This window comes from Teleopsis dalmanni, chromosome X (assembly GCF_002237135.1).
Source record: "Teleopsis dalmanni isolate 2A chromosome X, ASM223713v2, whole genome shotgun sequence".
Taxonomy (NCBI): domain Eukaryota; kingdom Metazoa; phylum Arthropoda; class Insecta; order Diptera; family Diopsidae; genus Teleopsis; species Teleopsis dalmanni.
In genome coordinates, this window is record NC_051848.1 from 49,307,713 (window position 1) to 49,334,942 (window position 27,230).

The 27,230-nt window shown below is 29.6% G+C and overlaps 1 protein-coding gene across 1 annotated transcript; it reads left to right on the forward strand.

Annotated features, from left to right (window-relative positions):
• The first annotated feature begins 4,072 nt into the window (after positions 1 to 4,072).
• Positions 4,073 to 26,402, forward strand: LOC119687407. The gene is made up of 6 exons (XM_038101705.1): positions 4,073 to 4,279; positions 4,455 to 5,639; positions 5,864 to 5,925; positions 9,858 to 10,008; positions 11,476 to 11,705; positions 22,064 to 26,402. The coding sequence occupies exons 2-6, from the start codon at positions 5,620 to 5,622 to the stop codon at positions 22,870 to 22,872; spliced, it is 1,272 nt and encodes a 423-aa protein (XP_037957633.1). The 5' UTR covers positions 4,073 to 4,279; positions 4,455 to 5,619; the 3' UTR covers positions 22,873 to 26,402.
• The last annotated feature ends 828 nt before the right edge of the window (positions 26,403 to 27,230 follow it).

Below are 27,230 nucleotides of genomic sequence, written 5' to 3' on the forward strand. Positions count from 1 at the left end.
TAGTAACAAGACATCCCAATTTTAAATTAATTTTATCAGTTTATTTATTCAGATTTCAATTTTTGCACTTAACGATGAATTATAAATTTTAGTCTCACAGGATGAGCACCAGTACTATACACCAAAAAATTTATAAAAATAACAATATAATCCGGAATACAGGACTATTTAACTTATTGACAGATGAGTAATACAATGACTCTCAATATTTTAATTCATTATTAGAGAGTTTGTGACAGAGACAACACTCTTCAACATTTCATAATATCTTATTAAGTTAGTCACCATAGGAGAGGCTGTACCCTTAGTCGGAAGGTTACCACTCTAGTATTGGACTATTTAACTTATCGAGAGACGAGTAATACAATGACTCTCTACTCACTATCACAGAGTTTGTGACAGTAGACGTAGAAATTAAGACAACACTCTTCAGCTTCATCTTATTATCTAACTAAACGTAGGAGAAGCTGTACCTTTAGTCGGAAGGTTTCCCACTATAGTATTGGAATATTCAACTTATCAAGAGACGAGCAATACAATGACTCTCTACTCACTATAACAGAGTTTGTGACAGTATACAAAGAAATTAAGACAACACTCTTCAGCATTTCATTATATCTTATTATCTTAGTCACTGTGGGAGTGGCTGTAACCTTAGTCGGAAGCTTGCCACCACAATATTGGAAACTGAAACTCTTTGATAAGTAAAAAGTTCTTAAAAGTATATTGCTACTTCATCTATTTTCGAACTTTCGAAAATCCATGTAATGAATATTTTATTTATTAAAACATATTACTTTTGTTAGTTAGAAAAACATTGGAATGAATAAGAGCACTCTATCTCCATTCCAAGTTTCCAATAATTTTATCAGGTCTATAATTTATCACGAATTTACACAGATTCTTGAAATTTCGCTATTAAACGTAAAGAATAATACGTAGCTATTTTTATAACACCTGGTAATATTCGTATGAACCGCTATATATATTCGTTACTCTTTACTTCCCCTGCGATATTTCTAAAGAGAATAGTTACTACAATTTCTAGAGAGTATTATTGGGTGCGTCATGCAAGATAAATCGAAAACCTTGCGAGATCAGTTGGATACTCTTGGTCGCTAGTTTTTTAACTATTTAATTTCTAATCCTTTTTTTTAAGCAGTAAGCAAGTAAGGACAACACCGACGGGTGACTTCTTGTACGATTTAGGGTATAGTATAACTTCTATGAATCGATCGTTAATTAATTGGTTTTAGTATGTAGAGTTGTCATTATGTTATAGGTCACTTTTTAATTACACTTATCAAATCCTAAAAATGATATTTGCAAAACACATAAAACAATAATATATGCATTCCTATTTCATCACTCCATATCGGCAGTTAATCCATCATATCAGTAACTAAAATTATAATGATGCTGTCTGTATTTCTCGATAATATATGTGTGAAGGGTGTTTAAGCTTCGACAAGGCCAAATTTTTCTAATTTTTTGTATTTATTTTTGTCTTTTACATTCACTTAAATTTTTATCGACATTATTTTTTGACATTAGTTGTTTTTATCGTAGCGTTTTTTTTTACATTTGATAACTAATTGCTTGCATAATCGGAATATGAAATATGAAATAATGCCATTAGCCGCTTTCAATTAATACTTTTACTTATCAAATAAATTTTTATTCAATAAAATTACAAAACCTGAAGTAGTGATGACTTTTTCTTCACTTGTTTGCGTGCTTAACTTTTTTAATAATACTTGTCCCCACATAAAATTGATTACATTTTGTGGTGTTAACAATTTTTGTAATTACTCACAATCTACTCATTATATATATTGTTTTATAGGCATTGTATATATGTCTAGATATCGCACGCTACATACAAATATTGAGAACTGAGTAAATGCCATTATTTCTATAAAGAATCACACTCTCGCTTCTATAAAGTATTCTAATTAATTTCTGTCACCAGGGACTTTGTGGTTTGTGCTTGTCATTCTGCCTATCAGTCGTTCAATAAATTTTATCTAGAATTATAATATTGCAGACCTAAACTTTGTTTACATTAAGTTTTTGTTCAACTTTCTAAATGAAATCAGTAGAAATCAGTACATCTACTATAAGCTCAACAGATTAGTGAATGAATTATTCTGGAACATTCTATAAAAGGAAAGAGTAATTAATTTTAATGAATAATAATCAGATACTATCGAAGCAACATTAGGTTGGTGTGGCGACCTTGTGTACCAAGAAAGCCCACTTGAGCTCATATAACGGCTCAATGCGGTACCACAAGAATAGCGATGGTTCGTACGTAGACTAGGTGCTCATTATACGACCAATGCAGAAAGAATGCAACGATTCTCCCATTAGGTGAATGTAAACTAACCTGATAAATCTATGAATTTGGTTAAGTCCCTAATATTACAGTACAGCTCAATCAGATCGGTAAACAAAGTGGTCCCAAGATTTTTAATGTTCTCCTAGCTAAAGATAGGCACTGATACATAAGATAAAACACAGTTTCCTCCTCGTCCTCAGAGTCACAGCCGCGACAAAGGTGGTGATAAGAAAGATCTAGTTTCATACCATGCCTCCCAATTGTGCAGTGACCCGTCAGCAGCGTTGCCGAGCAAATTCTCATCCTTTCATCTGCAAATTCTCGTAATTTGTTATGATTCAATACAAACTTAATGGATATCGAATATCCATTATATTTATTGTGATCAAATCTTTCGTGTTTTTATTTTTTGTTTTGTAAACATACAAAGTTAAACTATATTAGCTATCTGTCGTGGTTGTTGTCTCCAAGTTTTTCTACTTCTCTTAATTCTACATCGAATATCCATAGTAATACCTAAAACTATATTAGATACCAACATAACACTTATCTATATCGGCTATCTATCGCCGTTGTTATCTCCTAGTTTCTCTATTTCTCTTAATACTATATCGAATATCCATACTTTATTAGACACCAACGCAGCAGTTATCTATATCGACCATCTGTCGTGATTTTATCTCCAAGTTTTTCTATTTCTCTTAATTCTTTATCGAATACCCATTGTAATATCTAATACTTTATTAGATACCAACATAACACTTATCTATATCGGCTATCTATCGGCGTTGTTACTCTATTTCTCTTAATTTTTTATCGAATATCCATTGTAATACCTTAATACTTTATTAGGTACCAACACAACACTTATCTATATCAACTATCTATCGGCGTTGTTATCTCCTAGTTTTTCTATTTCTCTTAATACTATATCGAATATCCATTGTAATACCTTAATACTTTATTAGGTACTAACACAACACTTATCTATATAGACTATCTGTCGTAGTTATTATCTTCAAGTTTTATTTCTCTTATTTAGTTACATATCAACAAGAAGCCTATCTACATCGACCATCCATCGTGATTGTTTTTTTTTTTCAACATAAAGTTCAACTGTATAGATTGTTCAATAGTATTTTCGACTCGTCCGTTACCCTGTATTTTTAGACTATATATAGATATATAGTGTATTATGTTATGCTCCTTACAAGAACTAAATAATCGATTTATAATTTTTTCTATTGAAGTAACTAACAATTTATACACTGTAATTAAAAACCTTGCTAATAGTTAGCAATCCTAAAAGTATGCTAAAAGAGTTCTTATAGATACTTTACTTATATTATCTCTGAGTTTTTGTTGTTGTTGTTGTTGAGGTTGTTGTTTTTTTAACTAAAATTGGTTGTAAAAATTTTTGTATATATTATTTTTTTTGAACAACAAAGATAACTTAACGCATAGCCCGAGCTGATATTCTGAGAAAGGCATTGCGTTGAGTAAGGCATCTGCCTACACCTGTGGAAGTGACGAGCGGTCTCTCAACTCTCAACTCGGCGTTCTCAGCTGAGGCTTATCAGTGTGCAAACTTAACAATTTTATCTGAGCGAACAAAAGTAAATAAATAAATAAAATAAAAAAAAAAAAATAAAAAATAAAAAAATTAAAAAGAAATAAAATAAAAATGTTGTTGGTTGTACCTTACAAAACAATTCGTTTAATGTTGTATATACTTTCTTATATTAATGAACACAATAACTGGTAAAGAGAAAAAAGGCAAAGAATTGCCTTATCGTGACGATATCTCAAAAACAAAACTAAAGTAGAATTGGAATTATTTCATCGCATTTTTGTTAATTACACCAAGCAAAGCGTAAAAGTCGAGCGTTAAAAGTTAAGCGTTAAGAGCGCAGCGTAACGCAGGCAGGGCCACTCACGGTACTTAAATGATTTTCAAACCTAATTGAAAGCACATCGGAAATTAATATAAAATATAATTAATAATTAAGAAAATTAATTGAAATTTATAGAGTAATTAGAATTCATACAATTAAGTTAAAAGTATTTAAAACAAATGATTTATCATATATTTTTCACAATTTTTCAACGACAGGTTTGTCTCGAAAACGCGGATAGCTAAGTGCAAATATTGATATTAGCATATAAAGAGCGGAACTAATGATTAAATAGCGGAGTTGCAGGCGGTTAGCGGTCTGGGAAGTATCATAGGGGCAGCTAGTAGTGTCGCACGGCACTACGACTTTTCAAACAAATCAAGTAAACACAAGTTAACGTCAAATAGAAAACTGAATACTGATACTGAAATACTGAAATACTGAATAAAATTCAATTTGAATAATAAAAACAATAATATTTGCAATAACAAAAACGATTTCAAACAAGTAACGAGTAAACAACAACAAGTTACATATAAAAAAAAATAGCTGCCAACTAAAAATATTTACTTGCAAGCGGTAAGCGGTAAGCATTAAGCAGTTTATATTAAGCACCAAGCGGTAAGCGGCTACCGCGCTAATCACAGACGAAACTAAAACTAAACTCTGAAGTCATTCGCATCAACTGTCGCAGACGAAGTGACAAGCAACAAAAACAAACAAAAAAAAAAATAATAATAATAATAATAAAAATATTAATAAAAAATTAAATTGAAACAAAAACACAAGATTGTATAGTGAAGAGCAGATTTGTCAGTTGGCGTAGATTTCTAGATTTCTAGATTTCGTGGTCAACGCAGTGGAGCAAAGATACTATTCAATAACTATTCAAACAAAAAAAAAAAAAAAATAAAAAATTTCTATAAAAAATTTAATTCTCATAAAAAAATAACTAAAGTAAATAAAAAATAATAATTAATTCACGCTAACAGCGAGCAATAAAATTATTAACTGAACATTCAACGGCCGCCCAAAATTAGCAGCTGATAAAGTTAAATATTGTTAGTACTTAATCTGCTACTCAATCAGGCGGTGAGGCAGTAAGCCAGTAAGGCAGTCAGACGTCTACAACTAGTTAAGCGCTTCCATGCGTTCTTCTATTTGAACGAGCATTAACCGACATTCATACAGCGACTATACAGCAGCGACTACAACAACTAATAAGCAGCGCATCTTCACTGGAATTGGTAACGTCGCATACGCATTCATATTTTCACCCGCAATCGCGCAACTACTTCGCCCGTTCTACTCTTTGCTAGCAGTTCTCGGCTAGAAGTTAGCATAAGCGTAATCGTTTGGTAAATATTTGGTAGCGCCAACAAAATGTGCCGCTGTTGTCAAAAGTGAGTACAGATTCTTAATAGATTTCCTTTTTAACACATTTTTATCAATATTTTCGTCTTGAGCGATTCTCTAAATCGCTAGAACGCAATTTTCTTTTCTTCCATTATTCTCACCATTATTCTCACTTCTATCCTCTCTCCTAGCCTCTCTATCCTCTCACATATTAAATATCTCATTTCCTTTGCGATTTTCTTTGTGCGCTTTAATTAATTTGCATTTACAGTTGCTGGGAAGATTTCTATTGGAATTGCATAGAGGAACGGTTCTGTTATGATGAGTCAATTGGTGAGTACAAAAAAAAAAAAAACAGAAAAATTCAAATAAGAACTATAAATGGGCGTCTTCAAAACGAACTTGGTAACTCAAAGTCTTTGTAGACGGAAAATTTATAATTTGAATCGAATGTATACTGAGTTCCCAATATTGATCTTAATATATCCATTCTCTACTCTAAATAATATTATGTAAATATACAGTGAGTTGTCGGAATAAACCAAGTTATAGCGCCCAGACCTTGACATTATATCCTACAAGGCTATAATGTTTTTTTTAACGTTATACTCGTATCATGTTTCATATGCATTATTTGTTATTTAGAGAGAAGGCTTTGGTATGTTTGTTTTTTACAAGTACTTTATAAGTTTTCATTTATAAAGTTCCAGAGCTTACTCTATATAAAATATGAGTTATGATATATAAACTAATAATTATGCATAAAAAATTAATATATAACATAGTCGTTGAATCAAGAAGTGAAAAATTTTATTAAGTCTTTATTTAGTTTGTTTATTTGGTCCATGCTCCTTTAAGGAGCTTAAGGTTTTACAGATCCAACTGAGCTGCAGCTGTACATGTTAACTGATCGTACTTTGTCGACTAATTTTTTTTCATAATATATACAATATTTTGTCAATATCTTAAAAATGCAACATGCAAAGTAACTTTCTATACATAAGGATCCATTCAGGAGAATACTTTCTTTCAAGCGATATTAGTTTAAATCGGTGTCGATTAATACTACATTTTCTGTCAAGTAATATATGGTAATTTATACTGCAACGGTCTATAATAAAGCAGTCTTCATAAATAATTTGTATATGCATACAAAGCAACTATGAGGTACACTTTTGTCTCAGTCTTACAGATTTTCGAAACAATAAAAAAAAAATAACATTTGGAGTAAGTTAGTTGAAGTTAGTAAGTGGATGGAGAGTAACGAATTCTTTTCAATTAGCTAAGAAAGCCGTTTTGATTCCACAATTTCTCGTAATAATGCATAAAAGTATGGTCAAGCTGAGCTTCGAACCGGAACCGAACCAAAAACCATAAAACCGATATTTTTGTGGGAGCGAAAACTGGAACCTAAACGACATATTTTTTTTTGTTTTGAACCGGAACAAAAACCGGAACTGATAAAATTCCGGTTCGAAGTTCTGTGTTCAAGTAAGAACGTTTCCCTAAGTCCAACTAATCGAAATCATAATTAGTTGTTTATGTCATAACTGCTTAAAAAATACCCTATATCAATATTTTCCAATATGGAGCGAATGTTTCTTAGCAATATTTTATCTCTTTTGGAGTTATTCCAGTTTATCTGAAATTTCGAGACGTCGGAAATGTATTCATGTTAGTTTCCTCAAAATGTATTTCACTTATTCTTCATTGATATATATAAAAATATACATTTAGATATATATTATATTAATTATATATATCGTTGTTATTACTATATCATTACTATATATATATTATATATAATTATAATGATAATATCATGGAGTATTAATTTTGTAAAAAATTGATAAAAGCTGTAATTAGTTTCTTATTGAACCTAACAAACTACAAAAAAAAAATGAACTAATCTACTAAGTTTAGAAAAGAAGCAGAGAGAAAACGGACACATAATATCTGGTGCCTGACTTCGTACTTGGTAGTGATATTCCCAATATTCGTTCAGAGAGAATTGAAGACTACAAAGGGCTAATCAAAACCTATGTAACCTATGTAATCTGCACATTACTATAAGATTAAACAATAATTATAAAAAAATTATTGTCTATAGCTTATTTAAGCTTAAGAATTTTTTATTCTTTACAAAACTTAAGTCAATATAGGTACTATATATTACTATATATATATATATATATCCAAACTAAAATTTATAATTTGAAAATGGCAATTATAATTAACTATAAATAAATATCAGAATATTAATTTAAGTGATATATGAAAAGTGCGACAGATGTAATGATTCAAGTAGATGGTTTTAAATTATTCAATTAGTATTATTTTTACTGGCAAGGCGAACTTTTATGAGAGAATAATTATTATCTTTTTATTTTTTCCATTATTAAAATTTTTTTTGAACAGAAAAACTAATAAAAAAAATAATTTAGTTATCAATTTGCAATCAAGTTAACATATTTCCATTTCCTAACAAGGCCATAGTTGAGGTAGGTGCTGTTTTTCTTATTCCCCGACAGAGATACTGCGAAAAGAGTCATTTCATTGTAATTTTTGGGTAGATAAAATATTTAACAAATCCAAAAAAATTAAAATAAACTTGTGATGAATTTTATGTTCTACAAATCTGGAGATAATTATCGTTAAGATTAATAACTGGGACCGCAGATATTAAAAAAATTTTCTGTTAATATGAAATATATACATAATATATATTATATATTGTTTTATATTATATATAATAATATATATATATAATTATGTAATAATATATATATATATTGTATTAATATACATATAATATATATATATATATATATATATATATATATATATATATATATATATATATATATATATATATATATTTCGGTAAATCCCTTATACCAAGTGCTGCCTTATTTGATGAAATGAAAAAGTTGACGACATCTTCGTCTGGAATATTTTATAATAAAAACTGCCTGCCTTTTATATGAATTTTTCCTTGTTCATTGGATTATGAAGACAATGATTACCGCAGTTAATTTTACTATTAAAAGCAACTTAGCGAATGTTAGTTATTTCCTGAGTAAAGAATTTCTTTGGTTCTTTGGGTTTTATATGGAAAACTGGTATTTAGAGTTATACTTCAGGCAACTGAATTAGATTTTTGTGATAATTTTTAAGATTTTGGTAGTATTTCAAATCATACAATGGACATATTATAACTTACGTGGTTAACTATTAGATATTAAATGGATTCATTAAAACTATGTGTACTTTATATTGCTATAGAGATTTCTGTTGAGTTTAAATTTTTATATATATATAATAAAGAGGTTTATCGAACAGTAGTGAATTACAACAACAAAAATTCGTTTTATATTATTTTAATTAATTGAATTATTGGGTGACCATACAGCTGCTTCGACTTTTGCCGAATACCCACCATTTAATTATGTATAAATAATTTTTTAAGACTGCAAGTACCAGGAATCGAATTCATGCCCTGCCAAATTTCAAGTTCAGAGTCGGCGCTCCTTAACCAATTGACCCAAAGCCGTACTTGATTGACTTTAATGTTCGCACATTTTTCTGGAGTTTTGTTAATTTGCTGTGAAAGTCTTTTTTTTTAATTGTTAAATTTCAATACTATTATGTTTGTATATATAATATTAATTAATTAAATCCTTTTTAACTTTAAGTAGTAATTATAAAAACAATGGCCGGTTCTCTTCTTTATACAATGGAACTTTTCACAAATGAATTATTTTCATTATAAGTGATTGGAATTTTATTCATGTAAACTCAATTAATTATTATTTCCTCTGATTAATTTCCTAATAATTTTGCAATACACCATGACGAAGGGGATTTGTGTTAATTTTTAATGCCATCCATCGCATTTTACGTCATTGCCACTAAGCAGTTAGAACAAAATACTCTGTATTTATATCTACAATAAATTTTTATCTATGTTAATTGCCAACAAACCAATTAAAAAAGTTAAAAAGTTGTTCCCCAGTTAGTGAGTCAGAGTCTTGGGTTGGAGCTGCGTAGAAATAGACTTTAGCCCCTCCATTTACGACGCCGCAAGATTTGATTGAAAGTACGTGCAAAGAGTGGCGAAGTGCTCGTACTCGTGTACTTGACGCAATTTCTGAAAATATTTTTATGAATTAAATTAGGCAAGAAGCTTATAATTTTTATTATTCAAATTTATTTCGTTTTTATCATTTAATTTTTTGTAATTTTTTCTTATTCGATATTTTCAGCCAATTATAACCCCGAAGAAGATGAGGATTACATTGCGTCGCAGAAGAACGGTGGCGTGATCGCGCACATAGAAGCGGCCGACAATAACAATTTGACAGTACCACCTATTTGCGATCAACCGCTCCGACGTGGTAATTCGGCGTTTTTAAGGTATAATTATTACAATAATTAAGCGTAAAAATGTTTGTTTTTTCTGGTACCTCAAATGGTTCACACGTCTCTGCACTAAACAAACCCACATGAAAAGATACGAATTTGATAAAAGCAAGCAGAACTGAAAAAAAATTATCAAAAAAATAAATAAAAATTGGAAAGAGAAAAAAAATTCGAAGAAAAGCATTAGAGAAAAAAGAAATGACTTAACTTCTTCTGACAATCGAATAATAATTCTATTTATTTTCTTACACGCTACACCAATAAATAAAGTCAGTTCAGTTCATATGTAAGTTTGTGTCAACTTAAGCCAACATAAGAATATGAGAGCATTAGGTATATATCGTTTATAATATTACAGATATTGGAGATATTAGAGATAGCGAAGAATTCTGCATGTCAAAAAAAATAGACTCTGAACTAGTCCTGAGATTCAATTTTGAAATACCAAAGGATTTCACCTACTATCTTAGATTAATTACTATTAGCAAATAGTACCTGTTATTTAAATAGATTGATAAATTATTCAAGTATATTAAATTCTCTGCCTCAAATAATGTTATAACTCAAAAACTCTGAAACTTTAAAAACATACAGTTAGGAATAATTGTTAAAAAAATTCCTATTAATCAGTAAAACTATTTGGAATTTTCTAATAAATTTATGAAAAATTTTTTAATATATAAATAATTTGTAGCATTAATGAAGAGCTGGTTCATTCCTACAGTTACAATAAGGTATCCTTCCTCAGCAGAACAGAATTGAGGTTGCTGGTGAGATATTTAACAAATCACCATGGACTACGTTATCTCCTTAGCAAAATGGGTCTGTTCGAAGAGATAGATTGTCGAGTCTGCATAGAAGCAGAGAAAACTTGCAGTCACATTCTCCAGCCTCGATCTGGGCCGGGAGAAGGTCACAGGGTCGAGAACAACTCTCCCTTTCTGTCATTAGAAGACTGTTAGGAATATTACGGGACGCGGCCCGTTGGGAGGACAGCGCCCTTTGGTACTCTAGACCAAAGGGAGAAAAGAAAGCACCAATACACCTTCTGTTACAGTGCCCTGGTTTCGCAAGACATAGACTTTCTTATTTAGGGTTTCAGTTTTTCAATTTGTCTCAATAGGCTTTGTGGCCAGTACTAAATGGTTATAGTGGAAGGTGTTGAATTCTTAAGGGTATCATAATGATCTAAGTGCATCTTTGGACGGCCTCAGTAACCAAACCTAATCTGAACTATTATCAGTGCTGAAAAAAAGTATTCTTTATAACATTGAAGCCATTGCTTCATGTCGAACAAGAAACTTTCGGCACGAAGGTGTCTATTTAGTACCAAAAAGTTGAAAAATTATTTATAATTTCCGAATGAATATTAAAAAATATAGACTATATCGAATTATTCACAAATTTTTAATTTTATTAATGAGCTCTCATTTTGAATTTATGTACTTCTTTTAATTTTAGTGATAAAATACATGAAGAAGATTTTCGCCGCGAAACACAGACCAATGTTCCCATGTTAGGTCCAGAAACGCTTGCAGTATTCGCAAATTCGCAAATATTTCAGGATCATCCACAGGCCAAAATCAATCGCAGCAGCACGAAAAGCTTCTTGGTCGGCGTACACTCGCCAAAAGAACGACCTTCGACTCCAAAGGAAACTGATCAGGAACGTTTATTGAGGCGTCTGGAAGGTAATGATGATGAGGTGTATGGTAAAAGTTCTAGTGGCGGTCGTACTGGTTATACGCCCACTCAAACCAAAGTTAAATTCTATATCAACTAAGTACTCTGTTGCACATATACTAGGTTTAAGTAATGCTTAAATACTTAAAAAATAAGTAATTCTTTTTCAGTAATTAGTAATTAACTTATATGTATGTATGTACTCTAGTTAGTGCGCAATGCAATGCAAAAATAGAGTCGGCATTGCGGCACAACGTTGCACAGTACAGTAACGAATATTTTTATAATTAATTGTGTGTGAAATTGAAGTTGTAGAAAAAAATATTTACAAAAATTTAAAAAAAAAAGAAAAAGAAAAAAATTTTACTAACTTTTAGTAGAGATTGAAGTATTAAAACCAAAGAATGACTAAATTTATTGTGAATGCTGTAGTTTTTAGTTTAACTGAATTTAAATTAAGGCAATTATTTTTACATCATAAAACATAAAAAAAAATTATTACACCTCAACAAAAAACAAAATTTAACATCTAAAATGTCAAAAATAATAAAATTTAAAATTAACAAGTTATTTTTGTAAGTGTAGTGGAAATATTGCAAAAAACTAAAAATCACAGACAGCAGCACTGCTGCTCTCCGAAATGGTCACCTACTTTTTATCCACTGCGGGTACAGTATTAAAAGTTGGTTTCGATGGAGTTGATTGCTAGTGCTTGGGTCTCGACTTTATCTGCACTTTACGATTATTTGTGGTTAATAAAAATTTGAATTGCGTTCTTCACAAACATTTTTTGTGCTTTTATCGTTTAATTAAGTAAAAGTTTAAATAGTTGCAGTCAATAGAATTTGAAGGTTAAATCAGATTTACTTACCAAAATAAAAGTCCGAAAATAAATCTATTGAAAGGCCTTTAAAGCGGACAGACCTGCTTTGCGGTTTTGTCTATATTTAGAAATCAGAAAATTGTGCTCGTAAATCAGTTTCAGTTCAACTGATAAATTACATAAATCGTCTGATAACGAAATTCTTAATGCTTTTGTTTTTATTCCTACTTCTTAGTGCTTTCAAAACGTCCAGAAGTCTTATGGAGTGAACATGGCTTCTGTTTTTAATAAAATTTCTTATCAGAGAGGTATTAAATTATGTCACAATCATTTAAGGTTTGGTAGGTGTGTTTTGTTCAGAAAGCAATTGAGGTCGTAATAGGTGACAAAAAAAAAAAATAAAATTTTTAATTATTATTGAGAAATAATCCGGTAAACGATTATTATCTGCTGTACTTAAAAAAACTTATTGTCAAATTAATAACTTGAAATAGCGACTTACGAGAATGATAAAGTCAATTATCGTCTTTAAAATATTTTTCAATCAGGTTGAGATACGTTAATATAAAGTAATTCTGCACATATTTTCATACCAAAGCCTTAAAACGTCGTATAGGCAACATAACTGAATGTGCTTTAAAGTCAAAATTAATTAAAAGTTGTTTTTATTCAATGTCTTCGAACATATGACCTATATGACTTATTCTTTAATTATGCCTCAAAAATTATGAAGTAACTTTTTTACGTACTCTCTATTTATACCTAAAATTTCTTTCCTCATATGTTGAGCCTTTTTCAAGTTAGTACATCTGGGCGCTTTTACTCTTTCATAACTGAGGGAGTTCCTACAGAGTCCTGCCCTTCTTACTGACTAATTCATGTATTCCTCAAAAGCTTCTTGATTATTCGACGACTGATCTAAGATCTGCGTACCGACCCGTGCGGCTAGTGATTACTCTGAGATTAGAAATTGCTACGTAGGGCAGCCTATCGGTTTTTGCGAATAGTTTGAGGGCTCTGCCCATTATATACTTTTTTTCTTTCGTAGCCATCAATAAGTATATTCCTGTTACCATGGTTTTCCATTTTTGTAATTGGTGTCCTGATTAATCGTTTCAATACTACAACTCGACTCATAGATCTTTTAACAATATATCACACAAAAAAGCAACCTTTTAATTTATTGATGCCATTGATGTCATGTCAACATTAAATATTCCTTCTAAAGCGCGGTGTAGACTTGCAGCTTTGAATGTCATTCAAGAGAGAAAATTCAAGATTGACAGTCAAAACTGCAAGTCTGCACCATTGAATGACACTCAACCAATATGTTGGCATGCTCACAAAAATTTTGATGAGCACAACAATCAGCTTCTCGCCAATATGTTGTGCATGATAGTCTATCATCTAAAAATTTTTATTCCGTTAGTCAATAGCATATTTTTGCGTGGTTACACAAACACACTTACAGCGTACGCAAACACCCTTATGCTTGCTTGACTGTGAACATGTTCAAGTTCGGTCGATTTTATTTTTTCGAGTGTTTGTTGAGCTGCTGAGCCTAGTTTTCGAGATGACACTCAAAAATGCTATTCAGACACTTTCTTATATTAAGGCAATTTATGACATTACCTTTGGTTACTATTTTTTCATTTATCTCTGTTGAATAATTCAGCAAGTATTATGGTAGAAAGAAAAAAATAGAAATCCACACATGTTTAAAAAAATTAGAAAAGTCTTATTTTAGACTTGTTTTTAGTATGTGTTTAGACTTTCAGTTTCTATCAGTGAAGTATCTTCAGTGAAGTATCTTCTACGTTCCTAGAATTGAAGAATAGATAATAAGATATTACTATTTAAAAATTAATCTAAAATGGAAATTTTTAAAAATTCCATAGGCACCGTAAAAATTTTTTCTCTAGGACGCGGGTATTTTTGTTTTAAAAAAGAAGTTTTTAAAAAAATTTTTTTACTAAATCGGTCAAAATCTGTTCCGCTTTTAGAGAAATAATCCATATACATTTATATATGATTCAATATTTACATGATTTTAAATCATTTTTACTAAATACTATTACTTCTTGTATTTGTTATTTTTAGATATTTCAGTTAACTATTTAGTAATTTAGGTTGACTCTTAGTTTTTGATTTTCAACTCAGTCTTTCAATAGAGTTTTTACCATTAACGTTTGGCATTTCTAACTTCTATAAATATTAACTTAAAACTTTCTAGAAAATAATCCTTCTAGACTTGTTATAGTTACAGTAATCATTTATACACGTCATTAAATTGTGAAGACAAAGTATGTGTAATATCTCTTCCATTATTCACCAGAACCATGTTTTAATGGACCAGTCATATGCATACTTATATCAATTGTATCAGAGCAAGGAATTGTGTAAAGTCGTATAGTGAACGGGAATATTAAAATATATATGCGTATGCCAAAACTATTATGCAACAGTAACAGCTGTTCTGCGGTTCGAATAACTAATTGATCCACTGCATACCCATTGTGGGTGTAAACTAATATAATCTATGGTGAGCATACAATTGGAATCCATTCTCAAAATATTGATCTGTTAACTCTATTCTGCTCACTCACATTTTGAAATTAACATGGGTCGTCATGTAACAGCAGTTTTGCAATTCGAATAACTAATTGATCCACTCTAAACCCATCGTGGGTTTAAATTAACATAATCATTGCAAAGCATACGATCAGAATCAGTTCTTAAAATTGCCAACTGTTAAGTCTATTCTACTCACTCATATTTTAAAATTAACATGGTTCGTCATGTAAGAGCTGTTCTGCGGTTCGAATTACTAATTGATCCACTGTATAACCATCGTGGGTTTAAACTGACATAATCATTGGTGAGCATACAATCAGAATCCATTCTTAAAATATTGATCTGTTTAGATTATTCTGCTCACTCATATTTTGAAATTGACATGGCTTGGCAAACTGATAAGATTGTTCACAAATTATAAATTTCCTTATATCTCTCCGTAAATATTTTGTTTTATTTTTATCATAAAGTCGATATACTTCTAATTACCCAAACTGGGCACCATTATCACTATAAAGAATTGACCAATTTGTTGCTGACTTTTATCTTTTTCCGCTTTACGTTTTTATTATACGTACTTAAAATGTTACGTTAGCACTTTTTTATCAGTCTAAACTTACCAAATACTATTTTGAGTAATAATATTATTTATAATTTATTGAAGAAAGAAATGTTCCTGAGTCATTTGATAATACTATATACATGTATATATTTTGAACTACTCTTCTACATGGTTTTTTATTCCACTTTTTGTGTTATATGTAGAAAGATTGCGTGGAAATTTATTCAGTTGCTTGTGCTTCACCCAATCACTTTTATGGCAGATACTTAAATAATGAATTTGTGATAGAAAAATAATTTTGTAAACTAAAATATGGTATAAAATGTTTTTAGTGCTTCACAAATTATTTATTCTATTCACGCTGCTAAATAATCCGAATAGAATATGAAAAGAATATGAATATGAATGAAATATGAAAAGATTTAAGTTTTTGATCATCATTAATAATTTCAAACAAAGTATATTTATATATAATAGAAAACTCATTTCTTTTCAATTCCATATTATCACAAATCAAATAAATCCATTAATGTAAAATTTCTAAGTCTCTCAAACCTTAAAAGATGATTTCTCGGTATGATCACGTTTTCTTGGGAACGTAAATTTGATGACAGATTTAAGTAAACACAGTTAATTTCAGCTATTTTTTCCCTTGTTAATCCGAGGTTTTATAATTATTGAACAATCTGATGTGAACACAACTTATAGGAAACAAATAATACCCATGCTCTGATATCCATTCCTGTCTGGTTGTGTTTTCATCCTAAGGTTAGGGTTTAATCCACTTTTGCTTTTCTATGAAGTCCAGTATATCTTCCACTGATACTAAAAAAATTAGTATTTTTAAAGAGTTTAACTCTGCATACTAGTGCGTAGTAACAGTATCGAATAGCGTGAGGGCTTCATCCATGATGAATATTTTGTGTATATCCGAATTTCTTGCATATCGCGGGGCTTTTACCAGTCTTCTTAGAATTATGTTTTGTTATGATTAAATTTTATTCCTCGGTTTATTAAGTAAATTTATTAAGTAGATTAAGTAAACTTAATCTGATTATCTGTTTACTCGGTATCTACAGTTTCTAGACTTTGGTAAGTTTTTTATATTCAAAAGCAAATATATAGAATCTTCGAACTATGTGAACACAAATTTCTACATGTTAGCGAAAATGAGAGAGAATTGCAAAATTATTTTATAGTTTAGCCACTAGAGATGCTGGGTAAGATTTTGTTTTCGATACTCATTTTCATCGCCTATAGAAGTCTTAGAGCTCGAAGTTTTAAAATATGTGCCATCCCCTTCTGTCTTATATGCTTGTTCCACAGTAATTTTTTGCTTAAAATTAGTCATAAATATTTTACTTTATGCTCTCACTTGATGGAGGAGTTCTTCATCCACAGGTTTTTTGGGCATCAATTTCTTTTCCTGGTGATAAATGTGGCTTTCGATTTCTGCGTAATACTGTAACTTAAGCTTTTCTTATTATAAAGCAGTGACATTCGATTTTATCATTAGTCTCCATTATTTAGAAAACTGCTAATAAGTTTGACTGGGTTATTTGAAATCCAGTAATATCTAAACTTAATTATTAGTTAAGTAGGTCAAAGAATCACAGATTTTCTCGTTATTACCATCCTTTTCCAATCGAAATAGATTTTTTTGTCCTAGGACACAAAATTCTTAATTATGTTATAAAATCGGTGTGACCGATTTTATTAAATTCTTATGGACCTGGTTGTCCAGGTCCAGTATTTAAAGTTTGTGCTAAGAGTATTTGGAATGGAGATTCTTTGTAAACGGTTTTGATCTTTGGAAGATTTTGCTGGACTAAATTTCGTTAACATATACACATAAAGAAAAAATTGAAAAAAGTTGGACTCGTGTTGGTTCAATCACATTCTCAGCTGCCATAAAAGAGATTATGTATAAAAATGCTTAATTTGTGTGATTTATCAGACAAATGCATTGCGAATGTTATGAAAATCGATTGCAACCAGACTAATGAGTCTTGTTTGGATAGGTACAAAGAAAAGGAAATAGTAATCTCCATTCTTTGTTTAGTTATGTTAATCTTAGCTCACCCATATTTTAACCGTATATGTCGATATTAGCCTGAGTACATCTAATATATTCGAGTCTAATAGTTTATATTCACAAATGTGTTAATTTACATTGTCTTTACTTATTCCTCTGATTCAATGCTGGTCTTTTGTTTCTCTATAGATAACTTTAAACCCTATCATCCGCATGGCTTAAAAGTTCAATATGAACCTTTTCAAATTAAAGTATTTTAGACCTGCTGGCCTAACTTTTGTTTAGCAAGGAGGGCTTAACAAATTTTTTATTGAAAAGGAAGTATTACGTAGGAACGAACAATAAAAAGTGCTTTTTTATTACTCAACCTTTTTCTCTACATGCTAGACCAGATAACAGAATATCTTCAAATTTGAAAACCGTCAAAAACAATACTGTCTCGAATTTGTCAGCCATCCTAGATAAAGCCAACTTGTGCATATCGTTATGTTAATACAGTACAGAATAAAATGAAGACTTGTGTTTATAATCATATTCTGATGATCCAACCTTTTTTCTGAATACTTTTAATTTACTCACTCTCTGACAAGGGTAATTAAACAAGACCTTGCATATAGATTAAGTTGGTATATGTCTAGAAATGGTATAGTATATCATATACCATCCAATGAAAACCTTTGTTAATAATATATTTGTGTTCATAAATTTAACTGGAACTTTAAAAACTTTCTAAGTAAAGTAGCAATGAGGAGTATTAAATTTTTGATAAGATCAAAGCTAACTTTTCTTAGCTTTCGCAGTTCTTAGTTCCACTTCTAATCTCTAGAATGTATCGATACGTTATGTGATGAATAACGGAAAAGAATTATTATTAACAGTATTATTGTTAACATAATCCAACCGTTATTACACTACTGTGTTCACTTGATTATTTTTTATTCCAATTACGAAGCAATAATTTTAGGCGTACGAATTAACCGTTATAATATTATAGAATCATTATATAGCATAGAAACTAAAAAAAACTATTCTTTGAATTATCCTTTTTCGTCTTGAAAAGCCCATTCTTCAAAATATAGCCTTTAGAGATATGTCCCATTGTCTTTATTCTTACCCAGAAACATGCTTCAAAATATAGCCTTTAGAGATATGGCCTATTGTCTTAATTCTTACCCAGAAATATTATTCTTCGAATGATCCTTTTTCATCTTGAAAAGCCCATTCTTCAAAATATAGCCTTTAGTTATATGGCCTATTGTCTTTATTCTTACCCAGAAACATTATTGTTTGAAATATTCTTTTTTATCTTGAAAACCCCATTCTTCAATATATAACCTTTAGAAATCTGGTATATTCTCTTTATTCTTACCCAGAAACATTATTTTTCGAATTATTCTTTTTCATCTTGAAAAGCTCATTTTCCAATATATAGACTTTAGAAATCTGGCCTATTGTCTTTATTCTTACCCAGAAACAGATAAAGCGGACTTTGGACATAATGTTGGTACCGGCGTACCGAAGAATCCAGTTTGGTCTATTAGCCCGTTATGTTAATACTTATTTAAAACCATATAAAATCTGTATATAATATAACCAAAGGTTTAAAATTTCGCTGCAGGTTATAATTTGTGAAGTACTAAGGGTTAATATTATCCAAATCTCACTCATTTATATTATGACATCTTTTCGAATAAACTTGTGAGTCTTGCTGTCTTAACTTATTTCTTATCATGAGTTATAAATATAAAACTAACTACTCTTCTGGTATATTTACATATTTGTTTGCAACATTTTCTTTTAAATTTCAATAACAGTCAAAGAATTTATGAAAATATTTCATCCATGTTATCAAAAGTAAACCCGTAGTACCGTCTGTCCATCCTCTTGGTAGAACTGCACTATATATACATATATATTTTAATTATTACTCATACGCTCTGGCAGCAATTTTTGCGTTTCAACAAAAAAAAAAAAAAAACAAAACGGTAGGTAGTATGTTTCTGTGATAAAAGCTAGCAAAATGGAGCATAAAATATAAAATTTTTTTAAATATAAAATATTTGAAAAATGATAAGGAATTGGTATATAAGGTATTGATCCTGATGTACATAATTCAAAATGACCCATCAACTCGTCCCGACATACGATTTTTTTGTCTCCAGAAACACCTTGTTTAAATAATAATAGTTAAAGTAATTTAAATTATATTAAATTATGTTGATGTTAATTAATTAATTATGATGTTAGGCATATTTCTGGAACATTATTTTGTAGAATAGGCACAAACTCATCTGAACTAGTCCTAATGATAATCCTAATACAACTAAGTTTTTATCGTATTTATTATTTATTAAATTATCAAAACTTATTAAAATATAAAAGACAAATATAAGAACTTTTCTACACATAAAAATACAACGATGTGCAGAAACTTCAAGTTAACTCATAAATTACTTTTTGAGTTTTTAGGCCACATACATACAAAAGTTTCATTTTTATATATCAGATTTGACTTTACACAATCTTGTACCTTTCTAAAAAGGAATTGTATTTAACTTTCCTTTATAAACTCTTAAAGTTCGTACCATATTCTTCTCATAAGTTTCTATAATCTTAATTCCACATATGCTATTTTTTGAATGCTTCTTATTTTAACGTTTTCTGAACCCATTCCCGGAATTCCATATGTTTATAAGTTGTTAAATTTCCTCCCTGGCTAAGCAGTTTGACTGCTCAAATACTTATATATATCATAAAATCTTTGTTAAAAATTTCTGAGACCATATTTACAGATCCTACTCTTCATGTCCTAATTCCTCTCGTTCTTTTGTTCACATTTCATATAACTTTTCTTCCTCTTTTCTGCACACTTAAACTATTATAATCCTAAGTCTTAAAGTGGTTCCATATACTATATGATTGAATTTATATCTGACATATCATTTAATAATCTTAAATAACAGATAGTATCCTTTTATATTTACTTTTAGCCTACAAAATTTATTAGTGCAAAAATCATAGATGGTCTCAAAAGTAATTAGAACATTGACAATAATTGACTTCTTAATACAAAATTTAAGTGAGTTGTATGTGTTCGGTGGTATCTTTGTGTGTCCTCTGTATGTTAATTCTATAACAAATTTAACCTCTCTCTTGACTAACCTTATATTATGTGTACTATTACTTGACTAATTACTAGAACTGAAACTTCTAACAAATAAGTTATTTTCTATTTTTTTATAATACCGTCCTAGGTGATATGACCTTTTCAAGTGAATACGTCTTAAGTCTTTTATGATCACTAAGTGTTAAGTGTTAGCGGGAAGTGCCACGTGGTTTAAGATAAAGCAGTTTTTGATTCTTGACTTATATAAACATTCTAGTCTGTATTTGTGACTAGCTCTCACTAAATCTAATAGTTTCCATATTTGTTAAGTAAGGCTATTTAGGTTAACTGATCACATCCGAAATCACTCTGATCACTCTTTTTGAAAATATGATGTCAAGAAAAAATTTCGAAATAATTTGGAAAAATTTATTTTATTGGAGTTGATTTTATTCTTTATCAAAACGTCATAAAGAAAGAAAAACTGTTTAGAATATTTAAAAAAACTTATTCTAACAAATTGGTAAAGTTTAATATTCGAAAGATGAAGGGTTCTACAATATACAAGCAATGACTTTTCTATTTTTTCCCAGTACGTACTTAAGGAGAATTTTAATGGCTTTTAGGCCTTAATAGTATATCTATTCGTTTCAGTTTCTTTTCAGACTATGTTACGAAATTACTACTTACTACAATCGTAGATGACGGCACATCTTCAAAAGTATTTGTAATAAGAGAAAATTTTTAAACTCTGTTCTAGGGTCTCCTTTTCCAAGTAATGTTGCTATCATAACTGTTATGTGCTGTGTTCTGTGTAGTAATGACGTTAAGAATTTCTTAGCAAATCAGACCTTGAATAAATCACCCCTACAGTAACTTTAAAACTGTAAGCTATGCATTTAGAACCTTCAAGATTTGTCCTTCTTAAGTAAGAAGGGGCGATACTCTTAAGCGTAGAACGAAAGATTTTAGTATATTAGCTTTGGTTAGTCCGTCATTTATTTAATATTTAAATGATCGATCCTTGAGATGTATTCACATAACGACTTTGTGTAACAATAATCGTTCCACACAATGTCCTTCATTCTTTCCTTCAAAGTAATACGGTTTAAAATACTCAGCCCATATCCTGCCCAGGTTTTGAATGATTTCCTATGTTTTTGTTTTCATATCTTTATTAAATATTCCTCTATTTGTTGAGCTTCATTAAAGTTTTGTTACAAAATTATTATTTTGTTAACTAACAATTTTTTTCTCTTTTCATAGCTAATCTTCATAACGATGTCCCTGATGCAACAAAAACGGTCACACCTATTTCTGCCGCTTCACATGAAACAACAGCAGAGAAACGTATTACATTCACACTTACCACCGATTCATCACCAGAGGGCAGTCAAATACTTACGCCGAAAAAGTTTGCTGCCATCGCCGAAGAAGAGACCGAAACAGATATCATAAAATCAGAAGAACCACCAGTAAAGAATGCAGTCGTGCAACGTGCTAATGCTTCCAGTGACAACGATACCGATGAAGTAATATTACGTCCTCGCTTCTTTGATCGCCACCAACACTTAATGCCATATGGTGGTGGTAACGCGACACCGAAACGCACGCTACGTAGCGCTAAAAGCGTACCACATTTCAATGTACGCGCAGCTGCAAGCGAAACCGATATTTTCTCTATCACCGGTTCGGTTGGTCAGATCAGTATGACACCTGAAGTGCCATCTATTTCATATTCCAATCTACCGAAGAACTATGAGGACACACCTACCATAGAAGAGTATCGCGTCTCACAAAGTTTGTATTCCATACAAGCAACAAATGCAGCACGTGCCACACAGGATGATTACTCCATGCCACGTTATTTCCGTCGCTCTGCTATGTTAGCGCAAAGCACTGAAATATTATCTGCTTCTTCGCTGGCCTCAGTCAATTCATCAAAGGAAGAAATGCGTCGTCCGGAAAAGGAGAAGAGCAAGCGTTTGAAAATGCTACGCGGCAATTTACCGCCACTATTGATACATTCGGTATCATTTCGTAAAAATCGGGATGAAGGAAAGCAACTTGATTGAAAGCAGTAGGGAGGGAGAAAGTAGTTAGTAGAATTATTGAGATAGGTGTGAAGTAAGACATGAAACATAAAAGATAGTCATTATGTAAGTTTTTTTTTTGTTCCAATTAATGATATTGTTTTAATTGTGTATAAAAAATATTATTTTCAATTTGGATTGGAGAAAGAACTAGGAAAACTAGGAAAGGAGAAATGAAAAAATATATAACATACAAAATATAAAAAGAAGATGAGGTGTGACAAAATAAGAGAGATGAAAATCGAAACAAGGAAAAGAATAAAAGAAGAAAAAAATACTGTTAGGGAAAAAAAAGGAGGAAAATAAGAAGAAAAGAAAGAAGAAAAATGTGGAAAAGTAGGATCAGTAGGAGGATGATATTGGAGGAAAACTCTTTTAAGTAAATAAATTGTTAGAGAACTTGGAACTTGGGAATAGATGATCTTAAAGAAAATGGAATTACGCACAAAAGTTTGAAGATGAGATAATGTAGAGGATGAAGTAATAGTAAACGGTCAGATAATATAAATGAGTATATAGAGTGTTGGTATACGCATTATTAAGTAGTATTATTTTACATATATAAATAGATAGATGGTTACTTACAGATCCATTTGTATATATTTATATAACTATAGATATAAAAATAGACTTTAAAATATATAAATAAAAGCAATTGGAAGTAAAGAACAGGTAAGATGAATAAGCGGCAGCTGTATCGATAACGTATGAATTAAGGCTGAAAATTATAAAGAAGGCAAAAAATTATGAAACATGCTGGTAATAAATATAACTGATATAATGGTTCCAATGGAAGGTACTACTTTTGCACATCTCTTTCTGCTCTTTGCGAGTTTTTCGTGTAATTTTGTTGCAGGTTTGAAGAGTACAAGCAAATGAAGTTAGATAGGAAATATTTGGAATAGTAAGGGAAGAATGAGTAATCGTTTACAGAGCTCAAGCAAAACAAAGTTAGAAAGAGAAGAGATCTTGGAAAAGTAATATTCTAAAAGTCTGTAGGTAAGAATACAGACAATATAATTTCGAATAGTTTTCCTTAAGAAAAACAGTATAATTATTATATTAGCTAGCAGAAAAAGAGATGACTGGAGATTAAGCTGAATAGAGACTTTTCCTTTTTAAACAAAATTATATAGAAGGTTAAAACAGAAAAGAATGTAGTCAAATGAAAGGAGTGTAATACATGAATACATCTACAATATATTATACGAGAAAAGACGTTGAGCAAGTGGTATCACAATGAAAAAGATCTATTTGCATTGGGAAAAGGTGCACTTTTTTGGTGTACCAAAAGAGCAAGATTTGAAGAAATTATAATGCAATAAGCAGAAGCAAGCCAAAACATGTTATAGACGATCATTTAAAATCAGGATACCAAGTAAATAGATTATGGATCAAATCTTCTGAAAAATATGAATAAGTAAAGCGCAGCATTAACAAAATATAACGAGCGAAGTTGAAGTGTGAAGAGTGAGAGTACAAAAGGAAACTATATAAAAGACGATTTTAGAAAAATCGGAGTACATATTTTATAAATAAATAAAAAAAGAAGAAGACATCAATAGACTATTGAAAGAATAACAAAAAATTTAATAAGGAAATGAATATATAGGCAAAATATTGTGAAATAATAAATTTAATAAGAGAGGAAACGAAATTGCAAAAAAAGCATTGAGAGATATATTGGTGAAAGACAAGATATTTTCAATATAATGCTTAAAGTATGAGATAAGGAAAGAAATAATATCCAGTAAAATGTGAAAAAGAAATTTAATAAGAGACGGCAATAGTTAACGAGTGAAAGACTCCTCCAGATATATAGGAATTATATTAAAAGTATAAAATCTTTGTCAAAAGAATTGATAAGAGTAGAAGGGGATAACATAGATATATAAATTATAAACTATGGTAAAGATAACATATCAGAAATTAAAAATGGGAAAAATAAATACGAATACCAAAATAAAGACAAATACAGAATGATAAGATTTTTAGAAAATAAATACAATTATTAAGTTTAAAACAAATAGAAGGAAATTTTGTTAAAGTTGGAAGATGAAAAAGAAATTTATGTATAAAAGAATATGTATTAAGAAGAAGAAGAAAAATACGAGATATGGACTGTAATAATAAGAGTAAAATTCTTAATTCTGTGAATAAGATAATTCCCAAGTTGGTAGACACAAAAAAATAAAGTAGATACTAATATAATTAGTAGATACTAATATAATTACTATCTTAATCTAAAATAATTTAATAGGAACATGAAGGGAACAGTATAAGGTTTACAGATAAAAAAGTAGAAGAAAAGTAAATAAAGACAATTAAATTACAAAAAATCGAAAACAATTCATTAAATTATCTATATGAAGAGAGACGAATATATAGAGTTATATAGAGTTAGCAAGAGAGTATTGAATTTAGTAACAAAAAGGTAAAGAAAAATTAAAAGAAAATCGAACAAAAGAATAAAGGATAGAGAAAATATTACACACATTAGTATATCGAACTAAAGGTGTGATAGTATAAGTAAGATGGCAATATACTTTGTTTTGAACGAGAATTTTCAATTTGGACCCGAAAGAGCACAGAATAGATAAGTTTGTACCAAATCTTAATATAAATTTTACAACTAATACGATAGCTGTATTTTGCAAATAAAAAAGTATATAGTCCATGGCGACGATATATTTAAAATCTGTAAATTCTTTCCTTTAGAGATGGAGGAAGATAGAGGTGGAGAGAGAGGAAGAGAAAGAGGAAGGGGTGAAGAAAGAGAGAGACGGAGAGAGTAAAAAAGAGTCGGGAAGTAAAGGAAGGAAGAGTTTGAAAAAAATAAAGAGAGTGGAAAAGATAGTGAAAGAAAAAAAGTGGTAAAAGAGAGAAATACACAGAAAAGAATAATGCATCGAGAAATAGAGAAGGAAAATGAGAAAAAAAATAAAGCAATGGAGTGAAATAAGTAGAAGTAAAGGTAGAGAGAGAGAAGAATAAAGTAAATATAGAGAAATATTTAATCTCTCAGGGGGAGAGAGATGAAAAAGGCGAAATAGGGAGAGAAAACCAAAAATAAAAATAGGAAGAATGTATTAATAGAGAAGAGCTAAATCAGATCTAATAGATTGACATATACCCAAAATAAAAACTTTTCTGAATGTTTCAGCATTATTGAAAATTATAAAGATGTCTTAACAAACTTTACGATGCATTGCTTAGTTTAGAAGTAGAAGTTCTATAAGAATTATCTAGTAACGATGATGCTAGTACCGCACTCGGTATGCATAGCAGTAGCATAAAATGTACTCTTCAAATAGCTTTTGCTATATATATTTTCAGTACATATAGGCCTAATTATTATCATCCAAACAGCGTCTTCTATGAATATATATATTTAAACTTAGAACAAATAATTATTAAAGAGAATGTCTTTGAAGAAAAGTTGAATGGGATTAGAGATATTATTTCTATTTTGTTGGTTCACACTGTCATGTATAATATATATTAATATATAATAACTCAGATATATTGGTATAAGATTATGTATTAAATATATATAGTAATATGTTATATATAGCGAGAGTGAATAAAATAAACAGTAGATTTTTTTTTCTTTTGCAAATAGTTACCATCAGTAGATACTAGTGATGGTATAGACAGTCAGTAGTGATTTTGAAACAGTGATGTGATTCGGTACTTAATTATATAATAAATAAATAATATAAGCGCAATATATTTTATAAAATTTTTTTGTTTTAAGAAATTGTAAACAATATGCATGATATATAAACATAATTTTTTTTTAAATAAAATAATAAATAAATATATGTAAAAATAGTTGGAATATTATTAAAATTATTTTAAAAATATATTTTATTTCATTTTATTCAAATTTATGTACATATGTATTTTTTAATGTGTTTATTACAATATATTAACGTTTGAAAATATTTAAAAATAAAAATGTAAATAAATCATTATGTAAAGTAATACTTTCTGTACAAAATTTCAATTTTTTTATAATAATCAATTTGCATTTTTTTTAATATAAAACAAAATACAAGAAAACAAATAAATATATATATATACATATATTCAATATATAATATATATATACCCGTATATTTATAAAAGAAATCATTTAAAATTGTTATAACTTTAATAATATATACATATAAATCATAATGAATCAAAATTAAATGTAATATTGTTATACATATATACATATATATATATAGCTATATATATATACCATATATATATACATATATTTGTATATATGTGTTTACTTTTTTCTATATTGTATATATTGTTTATATTGTATATATATATGTGTGTATATA

Bases quoted from the DNA above. Each gene is read 5' to 3' on its own strand.
- LOC119687407 (XM_038101705.1), top strand. From the start codon at position 5,620: ATGTGCCGCTGTTGTCAAAA. The intron at 5,640-5,863 runs GTGAGTACAGAT...TTGCATTTACAG, and splicing joins ATGTGCCGCTGTTGTCAAAA to TTGCTGGGAAGATTTCTATT. The intron at 5,926-9,857 runs GTGAGTACAAAA...CGATATTTTCAG, and splicing joins CTGTTATGATGAGTCAATTG to CCAATTATAACCCCGAAGAA.